The sequence below is a fragment of the Canis lupus genome, chromosome 1, assembly GCF_048164855.1.
Source record: "Canis lupus baileyi chromosome 1, mCanLup2.hap1, whole genome shotgun sequence".
Lineage (NCBI taxonomy): Eukaryota > Metazoa > Chordata > Mammalia > Carnivora > Canidae > Canis > Canis lupus.
The window spans coordinates 104,965,667-104,985,095 of NC_132838.1; the positions used below are offsets into that span (position 1 = coordinate 104,965,667).

The following is a 19,429-nucleotide window of genomic DNA, read 5'->3' on the forward strand; positions in this document are numbered from 1 at the left end:
CCCACGTCGGGCTCCCTGCATGGAGCCTGCCTCTCCCTGTGCCTGTGTGAGTCTCTGCCTCTCTCTCTCTCTCTCTCTGTGTGTCTCTAATAAATAAATAAAAATATTAAAAAAAACATGTGGGCAATACCATTTTATGCTGCTCAATGTTTAGAATTGCCACTAATCTACAGAAATGATGTTACCCCCTTAAGGAAGGGGAAGCTAAAGCTGAAAAGCGAGTATCATTAAGATTTTTCTCTAAACCTACAACCCCAGGTCGCCCGGGTGGCTCGGCGGTTGAGCATCTGCTTAAGCATCTGCCTTTGGCTCAGGGTGTGGTCCCGGAGTCCTGGGATCAAGTCCCAAGTCAAGATCCTTGCTTCCTCTGCTCCCCCCACCCCAGCATGAATAAATAAAAATTAAAAAAAAAATCCTAAAACCCCAACTTATGTTCCTTACTGCATGGACTGGATTCCAGTCATGCAATGAGGAATCACCCAAGAGACAGTCTTCAAAGGAAGGAACGAAACCTTGAGTTGGTTTGGGAAATCTCAGAGCGGTTATTCTCACCCACGAAGAGGAGGTGTCCATAGTTCTCTAACATCACATCTCTGTATAATTCCCGCTGAGTATGGTTCAGACATCTCCACTCCTCCGGAGAGAATTCTACGGCCACATCCCTGAATGTCAGCAGTCCCTGCAATAAATACCACAGTTACCAAATGGCCATTGACAAGAGTTCACAACGTACCTAAGATGAAAGAGGGAGTTAGTGTCACCAGCTAAAACCCATGAACTGACCCTTTCTGCTTACCTGCTTATCAATGCCAACCCTAGTATCTCACATTTTACTTACACTCTTCTTTCCACTTTATCCTTTACTGAGGCCAAAACACCTCATGGGCAGTCTCCCGTGGTGAAACAGAAACTATCCAATGAAGAAGGGGAATGACTGCCCCGAGGAAGTGTTTGGCCTGGCGCAGGTTGAGGCAGACAGACTAAGGTGTAACCCATGGAGTCATCTACAGTTACTTTTACCTCATTATAATACTAAAATTCTCCATGCATGGAGGACAAACATCATTTACCTAAAGTACAAAGTATTTTCTTAACGTCTATATGCAACCTTATGCCAGCTCTACATAAGGTAACAGGCTACCCTTTCTAAATATCCACCCTAACCCCCCCATAATAGGAAATCATTTATCATTTCCCCTTGCTCTGTGAGTCTCTGCTTTGGAAGTTATACCCTATAATCTTATTTGTGGCAAATCAAGATCCCTGTGTGTGAGAATCCCATGTAGTGTAGTTTCCATCTGTGACTCACCAAGCAGGGAACTCATGTCATTTGAGCTATTTTAGAACTAGTTCTGTCTTACAGAAGTCTCCTGCTTTCTGCAGTAAAATAATATTTAACATGGTATTAGGCTCTAATGTACTAACTTTGAGGTCAGAGGATAGCATGTGATCCACAAAACTTATAAATACTGTGTGTTGGGGATCCCTGGGTGGCTCAGCGGTTTAGCTCCTGCCTTCAGCCCAGGGCGTGATCCTGGAATCCTGGGATTGAGTCCCGAATTGGGCTCCCTGCATGGAGCCTGCCGCTCCCTCTGCCTGCGTCTCAGCCTCTCTCTCTCTCTCTCTCTCTCTGTGTCTCTCATGAATGAATAAAATCTTTAAATAAATACATAAATACATAAATACTGTGTGTTGATCCAATTGAAGTTGCATATTGAAAGCATCAACTTAGGTATACACATTATTGAATACTATGTTTATATCATACAGTTAAGTTGTTTATTTTTCTTACAGGGAAAGTTTTGGTGGGCTACAAATGTAATCATCAACTTTTCTTTTTTTTTAAATAGTAGCTCTCTCTGCTACTCCTACTGCTTGTGCTCACGCGCTCTCTCTCAAATAAACAAATAAAGAATCTTTAAAAAAAACGTGACAGAGCAGCAAATTGTCATGGTGACAAATTTAAGAAACACTGTCAATGACCTGAGACTATAAATCTCTTTGTGGATAATGATGTTTCTTTCATTCACCCTATCTATACAAAGACATGATATAGATACAAAACAGCTATTATTTGAGTCTAGCACAATGAGGGAATACAAGCAAAAAATGTTTGCCTTTAAACCAGAAGTGTGGGACGCCTGGGTGGCTCAGCAGTTGAGCCTCGGCCTTTCGCTCCAGACGTGATTCCAGTTCTCAGGATGGAGTCCCAGGATGGAGTCCCTGGACAGAGCCCCAGGATGGAGTCCCAGGTCGGGCTCCCCTCAAAGAGCCTGCTCTCCCTCTGCCTATATCTCTGTCTCTCTCTGTGTGTCTCTCATGAGTAAATAAATAAAAGCTTTTTAAAAAAAGGAGTATGTCAGTGACATAAGTGTGGAATATAATAAAAACTCACAGGATAGAAGTCTGGTTGATGGAGAACCTCCACTCCCTGAAGTCGATATGATCAACTACATGAAGCTGAGTTTTCATTTGTCCAGTGGAAACTGCTTGGTGTGGGTTGGGAGTAAAAGGTCAAGAAACTATCCATGAGACATTTTTGGTGGAAAAAATCCTTTTTTTATTAACGCTCGGGGATATGACCCTTGGGCAGAAAAAGCTGCAGTGTGATTTTGAGGAAGCATGGATTATATGCTTTTAAGCCGGGGGGTGGGGGGCTGCGCAGTATAGGTAAAATAAGTTTCTAAAGGGATTTACATCTGTTCAAGAGGACTTCTAGGATCCTGGGAGTCTGGCTACCATCAAGCTAAGGTTGCTTTTTGCCTCAAGCAAAGCATTAACACTAAGGCAGCTGTGAATTCCCTGAGAAAAGTCAGACTCTGCTTGTCTCAAGTATTATCTATCAGTGAGCTGCAAATCTCACTACGGACGTTTCATTTTACCTACATTTCTTTTGCTTTGTTCTCCTAAGAAACTACAAGCAAAGAGAAACTCAGAAGAAAGAAGTTTCCAGGTGAAAAGGGATGGTTTCTGCACATTGCTCAGCAAATCCAAGATCCTTACAAATAGAAAAGGAAAATAGGATCATTGCAGCCGAGACATCTAGCAGAGCATCAAACCAAAAGAAGTTAACACCAGCTGTAATGAAACGTTGATATCCGTGCCTAAGGAACACTGAAGGACCCATTACTACTGGTGTTGAGGAAGGGACAGGCAGGGCTCACCAAAAATCCCAGAAATGGGGAGCCGTAAGAAACCACAGATAAGGGAACATAAACAGACCAACTCGTTTGTTTTAAACATCAGAGATGAGATAGCGAAAGGAGAAGTAATCGTGGTGCTATCAGTGGTGATGTCAAGATTTAAGTCCCCGGGTCAGGTGTCTATACAAGATCAAACATAAAAGCCTTCATTGGCAACCAGTTTGAAACCCCTCTCACTCTAGACAGCTTTCTTTCTGTTCTCACCCTCACTTGGTAAACTATCACTTCACCCTTTTGTGTCTACGAGAGTCATTCTTCCACTCGGCAGACAAGAACCCTGCAACATGTGTTCTTCATAGACGCTGCTTTTAGGCAAACAGGCTTGAGCAATGGAATGCAGAAAGAGCCAGTGACCACCTGGCTGAATGCAGACAGGCCCATCAGGCAACCCACCCTGAAGTGTCCAGAGGCCTGAACTAGCCAATGGGCTTCTCACAACCAGGTACACTTCCCCAAAAAAGGGAAGATTCCATTTGTTGCCATATGTCCTCATCTTCCCCCTTTAACCACAGCCCCCACCCTCTATACGTCTTTGCAGACAGCCTCTCCTCTGTGGTCCTACCTGCAGCTCCCTCCAGCTCCCTCGCTGTCTATTCAATGTGAACTTCTAGCTCCTTTGTTCTGCCTCAGGTGAATTCTCTCACTTCCTCTGCTACCAGCTTCTAACTGATGGTCGCCCTATATTTAGGGGCCCACTTTCAATCAAGAGACACCCCATTTAGGCACCACATTCTTGTGGCCCCTAAAGAGTAAATCAGACTGTAAACTATGAATACTCTTCATTTATACAAACTTCAGCTGTGGAGGCCGAGAAAAATTAAGGCCATTCCACCTCAAGTTTAGCATTAGCACAAGTACAGCCATCTTAGGCCCCTAGGAATGAGCTGAACTTTACAGGAAAAACTGCAGAATGTCCTAGGCAGGGAATCCCATATCGGAAAGACCATAAAGCTCAGATGCCCAGAAAGACCATAAAGCTCAGAATGCCCTCGGCAGAAACCGAACAGAGTCACAGATGGTTTCCATTTCCTGTAACAGCTAGTATATTTTAAATATAGTACCTTCTCCATGTTCTAAACAGTAAGACTGGGCCCCGTTTGTTCTCAGAGAATATTCCTTTTTTTTTTTTTTTTTTTTGGATCTTATATCCACTGTGTTTATTCTTTACTTTGGGGGATTCTTGGGTGGCTCAGTAGTTTAGCGCCTGCCTTCGGCACAGGGTGTGATCCTGGTATCCCGGGATCCAGTCCCACGTCAGGCTCCCTGCATGGAGCCTGCGTCTCCCTCTGCCTGTGTCTCTGCCTCTATCTCTCTCTGTGTCTCTCATGAATAAATTCATAAAATCTAAAGAAAAAAAAGGATTCTTTAACTCAACACCGTCCCCGTGGATCTCTCACAAAGGAATTATTTTCAATACTTGCACACAGGTCTGTAATTCAAAGTGACAACCGTTGATGGCCTACTGAGAGCCAGATTGGGGAGAAGGGATAAAAGGCTCTGGTTAATAGGGAGAAGTGGTCTAAAGACCTGATCTTGAGTGTCATTTCTGAAAAGGTTTAAAAATTAGGTGCAAACATAAAGCAGAAACATCAGAACTAGAAAAACCAATGTTTGTAATATCTAAATCTGAGGAATTTGGGGAGAAAAGGAGGACATGGCCTCTGACCTGGGATGCAAGGATTACCTGACAACTGGCCATTTCTTCTGTCACCTCCTTTTCTAGAGCTCTTTCTCAGAAGAGATTCCAGAAATCACAGCTGCAACAGGAAAAAATGCCTTTAAAGCCACCAGCAGAGCCTCTTGTAAGCGGCTCACCTTCAGGTAGGACTTTGAAATGCAAAGGTCCAACTTCCTCATCCTTTGTGTCAGGAGCAATTCAGAACTGATTTTCTCCCTGGAGACCAATCTTTTTTTTTTTTTAATAATTTTTAAAAAAATTTTTATTTATTATAGTCACACACACACAGAGAGAGAGGCAGAGAGAGAAGCCGGCCCCATGCACCGGGAGCACGACGTGGGATTCGATCCAGGGTCTCCAGGATCGCGCCCTGGGCCAAAGGCAGGCGCCAAATCGCTGCGCCACCCAGGGATCCCCCTGGAGACCAATCTTTGAGTTTTTCCTTCTCTGCTTTCAGGGGGCCTACGCTTCCACAGATGCAGATTCCACTGGAAGCTAGGAAAAGTGTGCTGCATGGAACTGACCCTTCCAGGCTCATGTGCATTTAATTAAAACAACACTTGTTTCCACCCTCACGGAATGACAGAATGGGGGTGTACTAGATATGATTCTTTTTGAACTCCACACATGATCCTATTGGGAAGCATTTGGAGAGGCGACCAGGCCAAAACGAATAACCGTTCCTTTTGGTTGTTATCCAGATTTAAATCCATGTCTTCTCCAGTGATCAGTTTCTGGAATTTACACTTTCTCCCTCTTGCAGCTACGCGGAGGAAAACACCCTTACAAGTGGAGCTTTCCCTTATAAGTAAACAAATGTGTGTTGAAAAAGGCACCTTCTACTGGGTTTCAGAGCTTTTCCTTTGTTTCTTTAAAATAATCCTTAGGTGGGACCCCTGGGTGACTCAGGGGTTAAGTGTCTGCCTTCCCCTCAGGGTGTGATCCTGGATTCCGGAAACAAGGCCCGCATCCCGCATCTCCTGCATTGGGCTCCCTGCATGGAGTCTGCTCCTCCTCCCTCTGCCTCTGTCTCTGTCTCTCTGTGTGTCTCTTGTGGATAAATAAAATCTTATAAAATAAAATAAAATAAAATAAAATAAAAAATAAAAAAAAATAAAAATAAAATAAAATAAAATAAAGAAATGAAATGAAATGAAATAATGAAATGAAATGAAATGAAATGAAATAAAATAAAATAAAATAAAATAAAATAAAATAAAATAAAAAAATCCTTAGGCCAAAGAGACATGTTTCGTGGCGACAAAATGCTCCCTTTCCATAGGAAAGTTTATTTTCATAAGTCCCTGCCAAATAATGTTACAAATTGAATGTACTTTTTAAAATTCCCATTGATGGGACACCAGCGTGACTCAGTGGTTGAGCTTCTGCCTTCCACTCAGGGTGTGATCCCTGGGTTCTGGGATCAAGTCCTACATCAAGCTCCCCACAGGGAGTCTGCTTCTCCCTCTGCCTATGTCTCTGCCTCTTTTCTGTGTCTCTCATGCGTGAATTAAAAAAGAGAAATCTTTAAAAAAATAAGTAAATAAAAAGAAATTCCCATTGATGTAAAGTGTTGGGGTTTGGAGCCAGTTGCCAAGAAGGAATTCTTGAGACATTTTTAGTGCAGAAAGGTGGTTTTGTTAAAGCACAGGGACAGGACCCATGGGCAGGAAGAGCTGCACTGGGGTTGCAACAGGTGACTGATTATATAGTTCCAAGTTGGGAGAGAAGAAATGGCCCGTTGTTTGGAAAGCCTGGTGTCCTGGGTCAGAGGCCATGTCCTCTTTCTCTCCAGAAATTCCTCACATATAAAAATTGCAAACACTGATTTTTCTAGTTTTCATGTTTCTGCTTTATGTTAGGGACAGCATGCGCCTCCAAAGCATTTTGAAAACAAGGCTTCCAGGATGTCGACAGGGCTAGCTATTTTTTTTTTAAGATTTTATTTATTCATGAGAGACATAGAGAGAGGGAGACATACAGACAGAGGGAGAAGCAGGCTCCCCACAGGTAGCCCGATGTGGGACTCGAACCCGGGACTCTAGGATCACGCCCCCAGCCTAAGTCAGAGGCTCAACCGCTGAGCGACCCAGGTGTTCCAGGGGCTAGCTCCTTTGAAGGAAGGACACTTAGTACTCTTCAATAAATCCTGTCACGAGACACCTCAGATGTATATTGGTGGGCTATATGTCGGAAGAAAATTGCTAACATGTATCTTGGGAGGTAGAGATAAAGGTAGTTTCCAAAGGAATTTTTATATGTTAAAGTAAACACAAAGGAGACACTTGGGTGGCTCAGTCTGTTAAATGTCTGCCTTGGGTTCACATCATAATCTGAGGGTCCTGAGATCTAGTCTTGGATGGGGGCTCCCTGCTCAGTGGGGAATCTGCTTCTCCCTCTCCCTCTGCTTCTACCCCCAGGTCACTCACTCTCTCTCTTTCATTATTTATAAATAAAATCTTTACAAAAATAAAAAATAGACTCATAGATGGGGGGGGGGGGAAGGACAGGAGGAGGGTGTGGTGATAGAATAATGTTATTGTATGATTGTCTTTTGCCCTAAGCAAAGTGTCAACATCTAGATAGTTGCGCTCCGAGAGGAAGGTCACTCTACTTAGTTCAAGGACTTGTCAATAGGCTGCAGGCAGTAAGGAAATTTAACTTTTTCTTTTGCCTTTGTTTCCCACATCACCATCAGTAGTAAATGAGAATTCTAATTCCTCAATATTTTTATTAAAATTGGGTATTATCTGGGGCAGCCTGGGTGGCTCATCGGTATAGTGCGGCCTTCGGCCCAGGGCCTGATCCTGAAGACCTGGGATCGAGTCCTGCGTCGAGCTCCCTGCATGGAGCCTGCTTCTCCCTCTGCCTGTGTCTCTGCCTCTCTCTCTGTGTCTATGAATAAATAAATAAAATCTTAAAAAAATAAAAATCAAAAATAAAATAAAATACAATTGGGTATTATCGTGTCTTCGTTATTTTAGCCATTCTAGAAAATAATCAATGGTTTCTCACTGTAAAATATGAAGTAGTCTTACTATGGTTGTCCGGGTGATTGAACTTGAAACCAATTAAAAGTATGAAGTTAGGGGGGAGGAGCAAGATGGCGGAAGAGTAGGGTCCCCAAATCACCTGTCTCCACCAAACTACCTAGAAAACCTTCAAATTATCCTGAAAATCTATGAATTCGGCCTGAGATTTAAAGAGAGACCAGCTGGAATGCAACAGTGAGAAGAGTTCGCGCATCTATCAAGGTAGGAAGACGGGGAAAAAGAAGTAAAGGAACAAAGGCCTCCAAGGGGGAGGGGCCCCGCGAGGAGCCGGGCTGAGGCCGGGGCGAGTGTCCCCAGGACAGGAGAGCCCCGTCCCGGAGGAGCAGGAGCTGCACCGACCTTCCCGGGCGGAAAGGGGCTCGCGGGGAGGTGGAGCAGGACCCAGGAGGGCGAGGATCTCCTCGGGCTCCCCGGGACAGTAACAGCAACTGCGCGCCCAGGAGAGTGCGCCGAGCTCCCTAAGGGCTGCAGCGCGCACGGCGGGACCCGGCGGGACCGGAGCAGCTCGGAGGGGCTCGGGCGGCAGCTCCGCGGAGGGGGCTGCGGGGCGGGAGCAGCTCGGAGGGGCTCGGGCAGAGGAAGAGGCTCCGTGCAGAGGGGCCTGCGCGGTTCCAGGAGCAGCTCGGAGGGGCTCGGGCGGTGGCTCCGCGGAGGGGGCTGCGCGGCCCGGGAGCGCGAATCCACCAGCGCAGGCTCCGGAGCACAGGGCGCCGGGACACAGCCCAGGATCCCGCCTCCCCCGGGACAGGCAGAGGCCGGGAGGGCCCAGGACAGCAAGGACGCTCCTGCCCCAGCTGAGCACATCAGCGGCCCCGCCCCGGAGCCTCCAGGCCCTGCAGACGGAGTTCCTGCCGGAGCTGAATCCAGGTTTCCAGAGCTGCCCCGCCACTGGGGCTGTTCCTCCTGCGGCCTCACGGGGTAAACAACCCCCACCGAGCCCTGCACCAGGCAGGGGCACAGCAGCTCCCCCAACTGCTAACACCTGAAAATCAGCACAACAGGCCCCTCCCCCAGAAGATCAGCTAGACTGACAACTTCCAGGAGAAGCCAAGGGACTTAAAGAACACAGAATCAGAAGATACTCCCCGGTGGTTCTTTTTTTTTTTTTTTTTTTTTGTTTTGTTTTGTTTTGTTTTTGTTTTTGTTTTGTTTTGCTTTTTGATTTGTTTCCTTCCCCCACCCCCTTTTTTCTCCTTTCTTTTTCTTTCTCTTTTTCTTCTTTTTTTTTTTCCGTTTTTTTTTCTCTTTTTCTTCCCTTTTTTTTTTCTTCTCTTTCTCTTTTCTTTCCTTCTTTCTCTCCTCTCTTTTTCTCTTTTTCCCAATACAATTTGCTTTTGGCCACTCTGCACTGAGCAAAATGACTAGAAGGAAAACCTCACCTCAAAAGAAAGAATCAGAAACAGTCCTCTCTCCCACAGAGTTACAAAATCTGGATTACAATTCAATGTCAGAAAGCCAATTCAGAAGCACTATTATTCAGCTACTGGTGGCTCTAGAAAAAAGTATAAAGGACTCAAGAGACTTCATGACTGCAGAATTTAGAGCTAATCAGGCAGAAATTAAAAATCAATTGAATGAGATGCAATCCAAACTAGAAGTCCTAACGACGAGGGTTAACGAGGTGGAAGAACGAGTGAGTGACCTAGAAGACAAGTTGATAGCAAAGAGGGAAACTGAGGAAAAAAGAGACAAACAATTAAAAGACCATGAAGATAGATTAAGGGAAATAAACGACAGCCTGAGGAAGAAAAACCTACGTTTAATTGGGGTTCCCGAGGGCGCCGAAAGGGACAGAGGGCCAGAATATGTATTTGAACAAATTCTAGCTGAAAACTTTCCTAATCTGGGAAGGGAAACAGGCATTCAGATCCAGGAAATAGAGAGATCCCCCCCTAAAATCAATAAAAACCGTTCAACACCTCGACATTTAATTGTGAAGCTTGCAAATTCCAAAGATAAGGAGAAGATCCTTAAAGCAGCAAGAGACAAGAAATCCCTGACTTTTATGGGGAGGAGTATTAGGGTAACAGCAGACCTCTCCACAGAGACCTGGCAGGCCAGAAAGGGCTGGCAGGATATATTCAGGGTCCTAAAGGAGAAGAACATGCAACCAAGAATACTTTATCCAGCAAGGCTCTCATTCAAAATGGAAGGAGAGATAAAGAGCTTCCAAGACAGGCAGCAACTAAAAGAATATGTGACCTCCAAACCAGCTCTGCAAGAAATTTTAAGGGGGACTCTTAAAATTCCCCTTTAAGAAGAAGTTCAGTGGAATAGTCCACAAAAACAAAGACTGAATAGATATCATGATGACACTAAACTCATATCTCTCAATAGTAACTCTGAATGTGAACGGGCTTAATGACCCCATCAAAAGGCGCAGGGTTTCAGACTGGATAAAAAAGCAGGACCCATCTATTTGCTGTCTACAAGAGACTCATTTTAGACAGAAGGACACCTACAGCCTGAAAATAAAAGGTTGGAGAACCATTTACCATTCGAATGGTCCTCAAAAGAAAGCAGGGGTAGCCATCCTTATATCAGATAAACTAAAATTTACCCCAAAGACTGTAGTGAGAGATGAAGAGGGACACTATATCATACTTAAAGGATCTATTCAACAAGAGGACTTAACAATCCTCAATATATATGCTCCGAATGTGGGAGCTGCCAAATATATAAATCAATTATTAACCAAAGTGAAGAAATACTTAGATAATAATACACTTATACTTGGTGACTTCAATCTAGCTCTTTCTATACTCGATAGGTCTTCTAAGCAAAACATCTCCAAAGAAACGAGAGCTTTAAATGATACACTGGACCAGATGGATTTCACAGATATCTACAGAACTTTACATCCAAACTCAACTGAATACACATTCTTCTCAAGCGCACATGGAACTTTCTCCAGAATAGACCACATATTGGGTCACAAATCGGGTCTGAACCGATACCAAAAGATTGGGATTGTCCCCTGCATATTCTCAGACCATAATGCCTTGAAATTAGAACTAAATCACAACAAGAAGTTTGGAAGGACCTCAAACACGTGGAGGTTAAGGACCATCCTGCTAAAAGATAAAAGGGTCAACCAGGAAATTAAGGAAGAATTAAAAAGATTCATGGAAACTAATGAGAATGAAGATACAACCGTTCAAAATCTTTGGGATGCAGCAAAAGCAGTCCTAAGGGGGAAATACATCGCAATACAAGCATCCATTCAAAAACTGGAAAGAACTCAAATACAAAAGCTCACCTTACACATAAAGGAGCTAGAGAAAAAACAGCAAATAGATCCTACACCCAAGAGAAGAAGGGAGTTAATAAAGATTCGAGCAGAACTCAACGAAATCGAGACCAGAAGAACTGTGGAACAGATCAACAAAACCAGGAGTTGGTTCTTTGAAAGAATTAACAAGATAGATAAACCATTAGCCAGCCTTATTAAAAAGAAGAGAGAGAAGACTCAAATTAATAAAATCATGAATGAGAAAGGAGAGATCACTACCAACACCAAGGAAATACAAACGATTTTAAAAACATATTATGAACAGCTATACGCCAATAAATTAGGCAATCTGGAAGAAATGGACGCATTCCTGGAAAGCCACAAACTACCAAAACTGGAACAGGAAGAAATAGAAAACCTGAACAGACCAATAACCAGGGAGGAAATTGAAGCAGTCATCAAAAACCTCCCAAGACACAAGAGTCCAGGGCCAGATGGCTTCCCAGGGGAATTTTATCAAACGTTTAAAGAAGAAACCATACCTATTCTCCTAAAGCTGTTTGGAAAGATAGAAAGAGATGGAGTACTTCCAAATTCGTTCTATGAAGCCAGCATCACCTTAATTCCAAAGCCAGACAAAGACCCCGCCAAAAAGGAGAATTACAGACCAATATCCCTGATGAACATGGATGCAAAAATTCTCAACAAGATACTGGCCAATAGGATCCAACAGTACATTAAGAAAATTATTCACCATGACCAAGTAGGATTTATCCCTGGGACACAAGGCTGGTTCAACACCCGTAAAACAATCAATGTGATTCATCATATCAGCAAGAGAAAAACCAAGAACCATATGATCCTCTCATTGGATGCAGAGAAAGCATTTGACAAAATACAGCATCCATTCCTGATCAAAACTCTTCAGAGTGTAGGGATAGAGGGAACATTCCTCGACATCTTAAAAGCCATCTATGAAAAGCCCACAGCAAATATCATTCTCAATGGGGAAGCACTAGGAGCCTTTCCCCTAAGATCAGGAACAAGACAGGGATGTCCACTCTCACCACTGCTGTTCAACATAGTACTGGAAGTCCTAGCCTCAGCAATCAGACAACAAAAAGACATTAAAGGCATTCAAATTGGCAAAGAAGAAGTCAAACTCTCCCTCTTCGCCGATGACATGATACTCTACATAGAAAACCCAAAAGTCTCCACCCCAAGATTGCTAGAACTCATACAGCAATTCGGTAGCGTGGCAGGATACAAAATCAATGCCCAGAAGTCAGTGGCATTTCTATACACTAACAATGAGACTGAAGAAAGAGAAATTAAGGAGTCAATCCCATTTACAATTGCACCCAAAAACATAAGATACCTAGGAATAAACCTCACCAAAGATGTAAAGGATCTATACCCTCAAAACTATAGAACACTTCTGAAAGAAATTGAGGAAGACACAAAGAGATGGAAAAATATTCCATGCTCATGGATTGGCAGAATTAATATTGTGAAAATGTCAATGTTACCCAGGGCAATATACACGTTTAATGCAATCCCTATCAAAATACCATGGACTTTCTTCAGAGAGTTAGAACAAATTATTTTAAGATTTGTGTGGAATCAGAAAAGACCCCGAATAGCCAGGGGAATTTTAAAAAAGAAAACCATATCTGGGGGCATCACAATGCCAGATTTCAGGTTGTACTACAAAGCTGTGGTCATCAAGACAGCGTGGTACTGGCACAAAAACAGACACATAGATCAGTGGAACAGAATAGAGAATCCAGAAGTGGACCCTGAACTTTATGGGCAACTAATATTCGATAAAGGAGGAAAAACTATCCACTGGAAGAAAGACAGTCTCTTCAATAAATGGTGCTGGGAAAATTGGACATCCACATGCAGAAGAATGAAACTAGACCACTCTCTTTCACCATACACAAAGATAAACTCAAAATGGATGAAAGATCTAAATGTGAGACAAGATTCTATCAAAATCCTAGAGAAGAACACAGGCAACACCCTTTTTGAACTCGGCCATAGTAACTTCTTGCAAGATACATCCACGAAGGCAAAAGAAACAAAAGCAAAAATGAACTATTGGGACTTCATCAAGATAAGAAGCTTTTGCACAGCAAAGGATACAGTCAACAAAACTCAAAGACAACCTACAGAATGGGAGAAGATATTTGCAAATGACATATCAGATAAAGGGCTAGTTTCCAAGATCTATAAAGAACTTATTAAACTCAACACCAAAGAAACAAACAATCCAATCATGAAATGGGCAAAAGACATGAAGAGAAATCTCACAGAGGAAGACATAGACATGGCCAACATGCATATGAGAAAATGCTCTGCATCACTTGCCATCAGGGAAATACAAATCAAAACTACAATGAGATACCACCTCACACCAGTGAGAATGGGGAAAATTAACAAGGCAGGAAACAACAAATGTTGGAGAGGATGCGGAGAAAAGGGAACCCTCTTACACTGTTGGTGGGACTGTGAACTGGTGCAGCCACTCTGGAAAACTGTGTGGAGGTTCCTCAAACAGTTAAAAATAGACCTGCCCTACGACCCAGCAATTGCACTGTTGGGGATTTACCCCAAAGATACAAATGCAATGAAACGCCGGGACACCTGCACCCCGATGTTTCTAGCAGCAATGGCCACGATAGCCAAACTGTGGAAGGAGCCTCGGTGTCCAACGAAAGATGAATGGATCAAGAAGATGTGGTTTATGTATACAATGGAATATTACTCAGCTATTAGAAATGACAAATACCCACCATTTGCTTCAACGTGGATGGAACTGGAGGGTATTATGCTGAGTGAAGTAAGTCAGTCGGAGAAGGACAAACATTATATGTTCTCATTCATTTGGGGAATATAAATAATAGTGAAAGGGAAAATAAGGGAAGGGAGAAGAAATGTGTGGGAAATATCAGAAAGGGAGACAGAACGTAAAGACTGCTAACTCTGGGAAACGAACTAGGGGTGGTAGAAGGGGAGGAGGGCGGGGGGTGGGAGTGAATGGGTGACGGGCACTGGGTGTTATTCTGTATGTTAGTAAATTGAACACCAATAAAAATAAATAAAAAAAAAAAAAAAAAAAAAAAGTATGAAGTTAAAGAAAATCAAAATGTCTGCATTAAAACATCTGCATTAAGGGATCCCTGGGTGGCGCAGCGGTTTGGCCCCTGCCTTTGGCCCAGTGCGTGATCCTGGAGACCCGGGATCGAATCCCACATCGGGCTCCCGGTGCATGGAGCCTGTTTCTCCCTCTGCCTGTGTCTCTGCCTCTCTCTCTCTGTATGACTATCATAAAAAAAAAAAAAAAAAATTAAAACATCTGCATTAACACATCAGTGAGGCAGGCAGCCCCTGTGGCTCAGTGGTTTGGCGCCACCTGCAGCCTGGAGTATGATCCTGGAGACCTGGGATCGAGTCCTACATTGGGCTCCCTGCATGGAGTAGGCTTCTCCCTCTGCCTGTGTCTCTGCCTCTCTCTCTGTGTCTATGAATAAATAAATGAAATCTTAAAAAAAAAAAAAAGACCCATCTTTATAAAACAAACAAACAAACAAAACAAAACAAAACATCAGTGAGGCATGATGTTAAACCTGGTAACCTTTTTTCTCTTTTGGGAATCTTCCCCTCCTCCCTTCTTAGACTTTTTTTTTTCTTTTTTTTTTAAGGAAACTGATCCCAACTGAAAACATTTTTTTTTTAAATTTTTATTTATTTATGATAGTCACATAGAGAGAGGAGAGAGGCTGAGACACAGGCAGAGGGAGAAGCAGGCTCCATGCACCCGGAGCCCGACGTGGGATTCGATCCTGGGTCTCCAGGATCGCGCCCTGGGCCAAAGGCAGGCGCCAAACCGCTGCGCCACCCAGGGATCCCCAACTGAAAACATTATAAACTGAGCTTGTAGCACAAACCCAATTCCTGTTGAAACCAGATAGCTCCTGATGAAGTGGAAGAGCAAGATTCTTGTCTCAAGGAATCCAAGAATGAATCTCAAAGACAGAGGAGAGTGAATAAAGCCATAAAGTTTTATTAAGCAAGGATACAGAAAAAGCTCTCAAGAGTGAGAGGGGTCCTGACAGGATTGTCAACGTGGGCCTCCAAGGACAGTCTTTTATTTAGAACTGACCAGGTGGGACACCTGACTGTCTCAGCAGTTGAGTCCTGCCTTGGGCTCAGGGCGTGATCCCGGAGTCCCAGGATTAAGTCCGGCATCAGGCTCCAGGCATGCAGTCTGCTCCTCCCTCTGCCTATGTGTGTCTCTCTCTCCTCTCTCTCTCTCTGTCTCTCATGAATAAATAAAATCTTAAAATATGTATATATATACATACATCTTATTTTCTGTAAGTATTGCTCTTTCTTGGTATAGCTGAAAACAAGCACACAGCTATAAAATGAAATGGATTATTAGATTTCACTAAATGTCTGAATTAATCCTTGGCCCACCTGCCTCACATCCCTCTAATTTCAATTAAGAGGTCAGTGTGGACACTCTAGACACAACACAGGTGGAAAATTGTCTGAGATGCATATGCTGTAGCTTGGAAAGAAATTGAGGAGATACAGAAGAACTGGAGATAATTAAAAAATAAAACAAATACAATTTATCTTTGTGTACTCACAGTCAGGTATGCAACCCAGAAACAGGTTTCCTCTTTCCACATGAAGAAGTCATGCAATTATTCTTCCTATGATTTTCCTCTCTCATGTCTTGCCTCATGTTGGAATATTTTCCTCCTACTTATGGGGTATCTATTACATACGCAGTACTGCCATGTGTGGATATTCATTTAAACAAAAAAGAACCCCTCCATTCCGACGTGGGATTCAATCTGTTATTAGGATCCATGGGTAGAGTGCTTTGGAGTTCCTGGGTAAGTCCAGAATGAGCCATTGAAACAAAAACAGATTAAGTAAACTCTGTGGGGATCTTCTCTAAAGTGTGCACAGGGCAGCCCGGGTGGCTCTGCGGTTTAGCGCCTGCCTTTGGCCTGAGGTGTGATCCTGGAGTCCCGGGATCGGGATCGAGTCCCACATTGGGCTCCCTGCATGGAGCCTGCTTCTCCCTCTGCCTGTGTCTCTGTCTCTCTCTCTTTCTCTGTCTCATGAATAAATAAATAAAATCTTAAAAAAAAAAATACAGTGTGCACAGGGGGAATGCCTAGGGTGCCTGGGAAGATGGTTGATCTCAAGGGGGTAGTTGAGGTATCATATCAGTAGTTATTATTATCCTGTGACTCTGCAGGGTGTTATTTGGGGAGTGCACTAGTGAAAAGGTCTGGTGTCAGTTCACGTCCCCTGCAAACCACCTGACTACACAGAATGGATGTCAGGTAGCACTATCATGGAGGAGTTTACCTAAACAGCCAATAATACCTTTAAAATCATCTGTAATATATTCATCTTGTTGTCCCAAGTGTTAAAAGGAGGAGAAAATGATGCAATACATAAACTGTGGGAAATATAGCCATGCCTTATAAAAAGTCTGAGGCCACTGAGAAAAGGGATTACTAGTTGTATTATGTCACTCTGTTACCAAATGGGTGGTAGATACTGTCTGTGGTCTGCATTTTTTTTTCTTAGAGACTTTATTTATTTACTCATGAGAGATAGAGACACAGAAAGAGGCAGACATAAGCAGAGGGAGAAGCAGGCTTCCTGTGGGAACCTGATGTGGGACTTGATCTCAAGACCCAGGGATCTTGACCTGCGCCAAAGGCAGATGCCCACTATTGAGCCACCCAGGCATCCCTGTGGTCTGCATTCTTTTTTTTTTTTTTTTTTTTTTTAATGATAGTCACACAGAGAGAGAGAGAGAGAGAGAGAGGCAGAGACACAGGCAGAGGGAGAAGCAGGCTCCATGCACCGGGAGCCAGACGTGGGATTCGATCCCGGTCTCCAGGATCGCGCCCTGGGCCAAAAGCAGGCGCCAAACCGCTACGCCACCCAGGGATCCCTGTGGTCTACATTCTTAAAGTAAGGTAGGGAATTAGTGGTGGCCAGATAATACATCATTCATTACATATCAGTGTTAACACATTAAAAATCATTATATTCTATTCATTAAAATAGAGGAAGGGGCTGGGCTTTTGTGGGAAAATACAGGATGTAGCTGGTTTTGACTGGAATTGTGTCTGTGCTACCAGCTTTGTTCATCATGTTTTCAGGGTGGAACTGGGTTCCTGAAACAAAAGGCTAAGAAAGGGGAGAGGAGGTTTGCAGAACAGAGGAAAAGGGATGCTTAGTTTAAGTCCTGCTGCTGTTTTAATGCAGCCATTTTGATTTTGTTCAAGTTTATGCTTTTAAGTGGTTTCAGTTTGAGTCATCAGGACAACTGTAGGAAGACCATTTCATATTTTACGGTGAGAAACCACTCAGTATTTTCTAGAATGTCTAAAATGGAGAAAAAATTTCAAAGGAGAGTGTTGACAAATTAGAATTCTCATATATTGGTGGTGGGAGGGCAATATGCACATTCACTGTGGAAAACAGTGTGGCAGGTGGTGGGGACAGATAGCCAGCTGAGGACAAAGCACAAGCCCAGGGCAGCACCTTGACAAGTTCCTTGAAACAGGCAGAGGGACATTCCTCTATGGACACAACTCTCTCGGTGTTAATACTTTGCTAAGGGCAAAAGGAAATCTTAGCTTGACCCCCAGGACCCTAGAAGTCTACTTTTTTTTTTTTTTTTTTAAGACTTTTATTTATTGGGCAGCCTGGGTGTCTCAGCAGCTTAGCGCCATCCCAGGACCACCACCTGAACCAAAGGCAGACACTCAATATCTGAGCCAGCCAGGTGCCCCAACAGTTGTACTTTACAATTACAGTTCGTTTTTTTTTTTTTTTTTAAGATTTTATTTATTTATTCATGACAGGCACAGAGAGAGAAAGAGAGGCAGAGACACAGGCAGAGGGAGAAGCAGGCTTCATGCAGGGAGCCTGACATGGGACTCGATCCTGGGTCTCCGGGATCACACCCCGGGCTGAAGGTGGCACTAGGGCTACCCTACAATTACAGTTCTGCAAGCTGACTCGCTGACAGATCCATAGAGAAGATATTGAGTCCAACATTCCTGTTGCTGACGGGGTCCTGGGATATCAGCCAAGGAAAACACTTGTCCTTTAGGGCCCACCTGAATGCTTATCAGCTCTGTGTAGGCCAGGAGTAAGAAAACGCACAAATAAACGCTATTATATATATAAGGTCCAGGATAACACAGAATGCTCTTAAAAAAGAAGAGACTTGCTGTTTAGAATATGAAAAAGATTTAAATAAAAAAAAAGAATATGAAAAAGATACTCTATTTAAACTATACTAGGTAGGGACGCCTCGGTGGCTCAGTGGTTGAGAGTCTGTCTTTGGCTCAGGGTGTGGTCCCAGAGTCCCAGGATCCAGTCCCATGCCTGGCTCCCCTCGAGGAGCCTGACTCTCCCTCTGCCTGTGTCTCTGCCTCTCTCTCTGTGTCTCTCGTGAATAAATAAATAAAAATTTTGAACATATGTAAATATATACGAGGTATTACAAGACAGTGAAAGTATATGTGACTGAAATTTGTATAAATCCACTGTGTTCTCAGAATTCAATTAATATTCTGGTTTTATATTTGAGGAGGACAAAAACATATCAGTAACAACAGTCCCCTTGATGAAGTTTTGGAATATAGGTTAGGTCCAGAGCCAACAACCAAGAAAGAATTCTTGAGACATCTTTTGGTGCTAAATGGTGGTTCTATTAAAGCACAAGGACAGGGCCTGCGGGCAGGAAGAGTCCCCAACCTGGGCCTGTGAGGGGTGGCTGATTATTCACCTGGGAGTTGGGAGGGGTTTGAGGATAGCATACTCTCTAAGGAATTCTGGAAGCAAGGTTTCCAGGACCTTGAAGGGGCTGGCAATTGTTGGGAAAAGGCCACGTATTACCGTCTAATAAAACCTGAGTCATGAGACCCTTCACAAGGATATATCTGTGGGTCATGTGCTGGGGGGATGATCGCCAACATCTACCTTGGGGGTGTAGAAATAAAGGACATTTCTAAAAGAATTTTCAAAGGTTAAAGTAGACTAACAGGCTCCTGGGGGTCAGGCAAAGATTGCCTTTTGCCCTACGCAAAGTAAGACCATCGAGACAGTTGAGTCCGGAGAGGAATGTCCCTCTGCCTGTTTCAAGGACTTGTCAATGTGCTGGCCCTGGCTCATCATTTGTCCTCAGCTAGCCCTCTGTTCCCCC

At 43.6% G+C, this 19,429-nt stretch overlaps 1 protein-coding gene across 1 annotated transcript in view; it reads right to left on the bottom strand.

Moving 5' to 3' along the window:
- The window catches only part of LOC140607990 (uncharacterized), a 202,933-nt gene that overhangs the window by 20,874 nt on the left and 162,630 nt on the right, over positions 1–19,429 (bottom strand). The window contains exon 4 of the mRNA XM_072782719.1: positions 553–679. Within this exon, the coding sequence (XP_072638820.1) occupies positions 553–679 (127 nt within the window). The remainder of the gene's footprint in view (positions 1–552; positions 680–19,429) is intronic.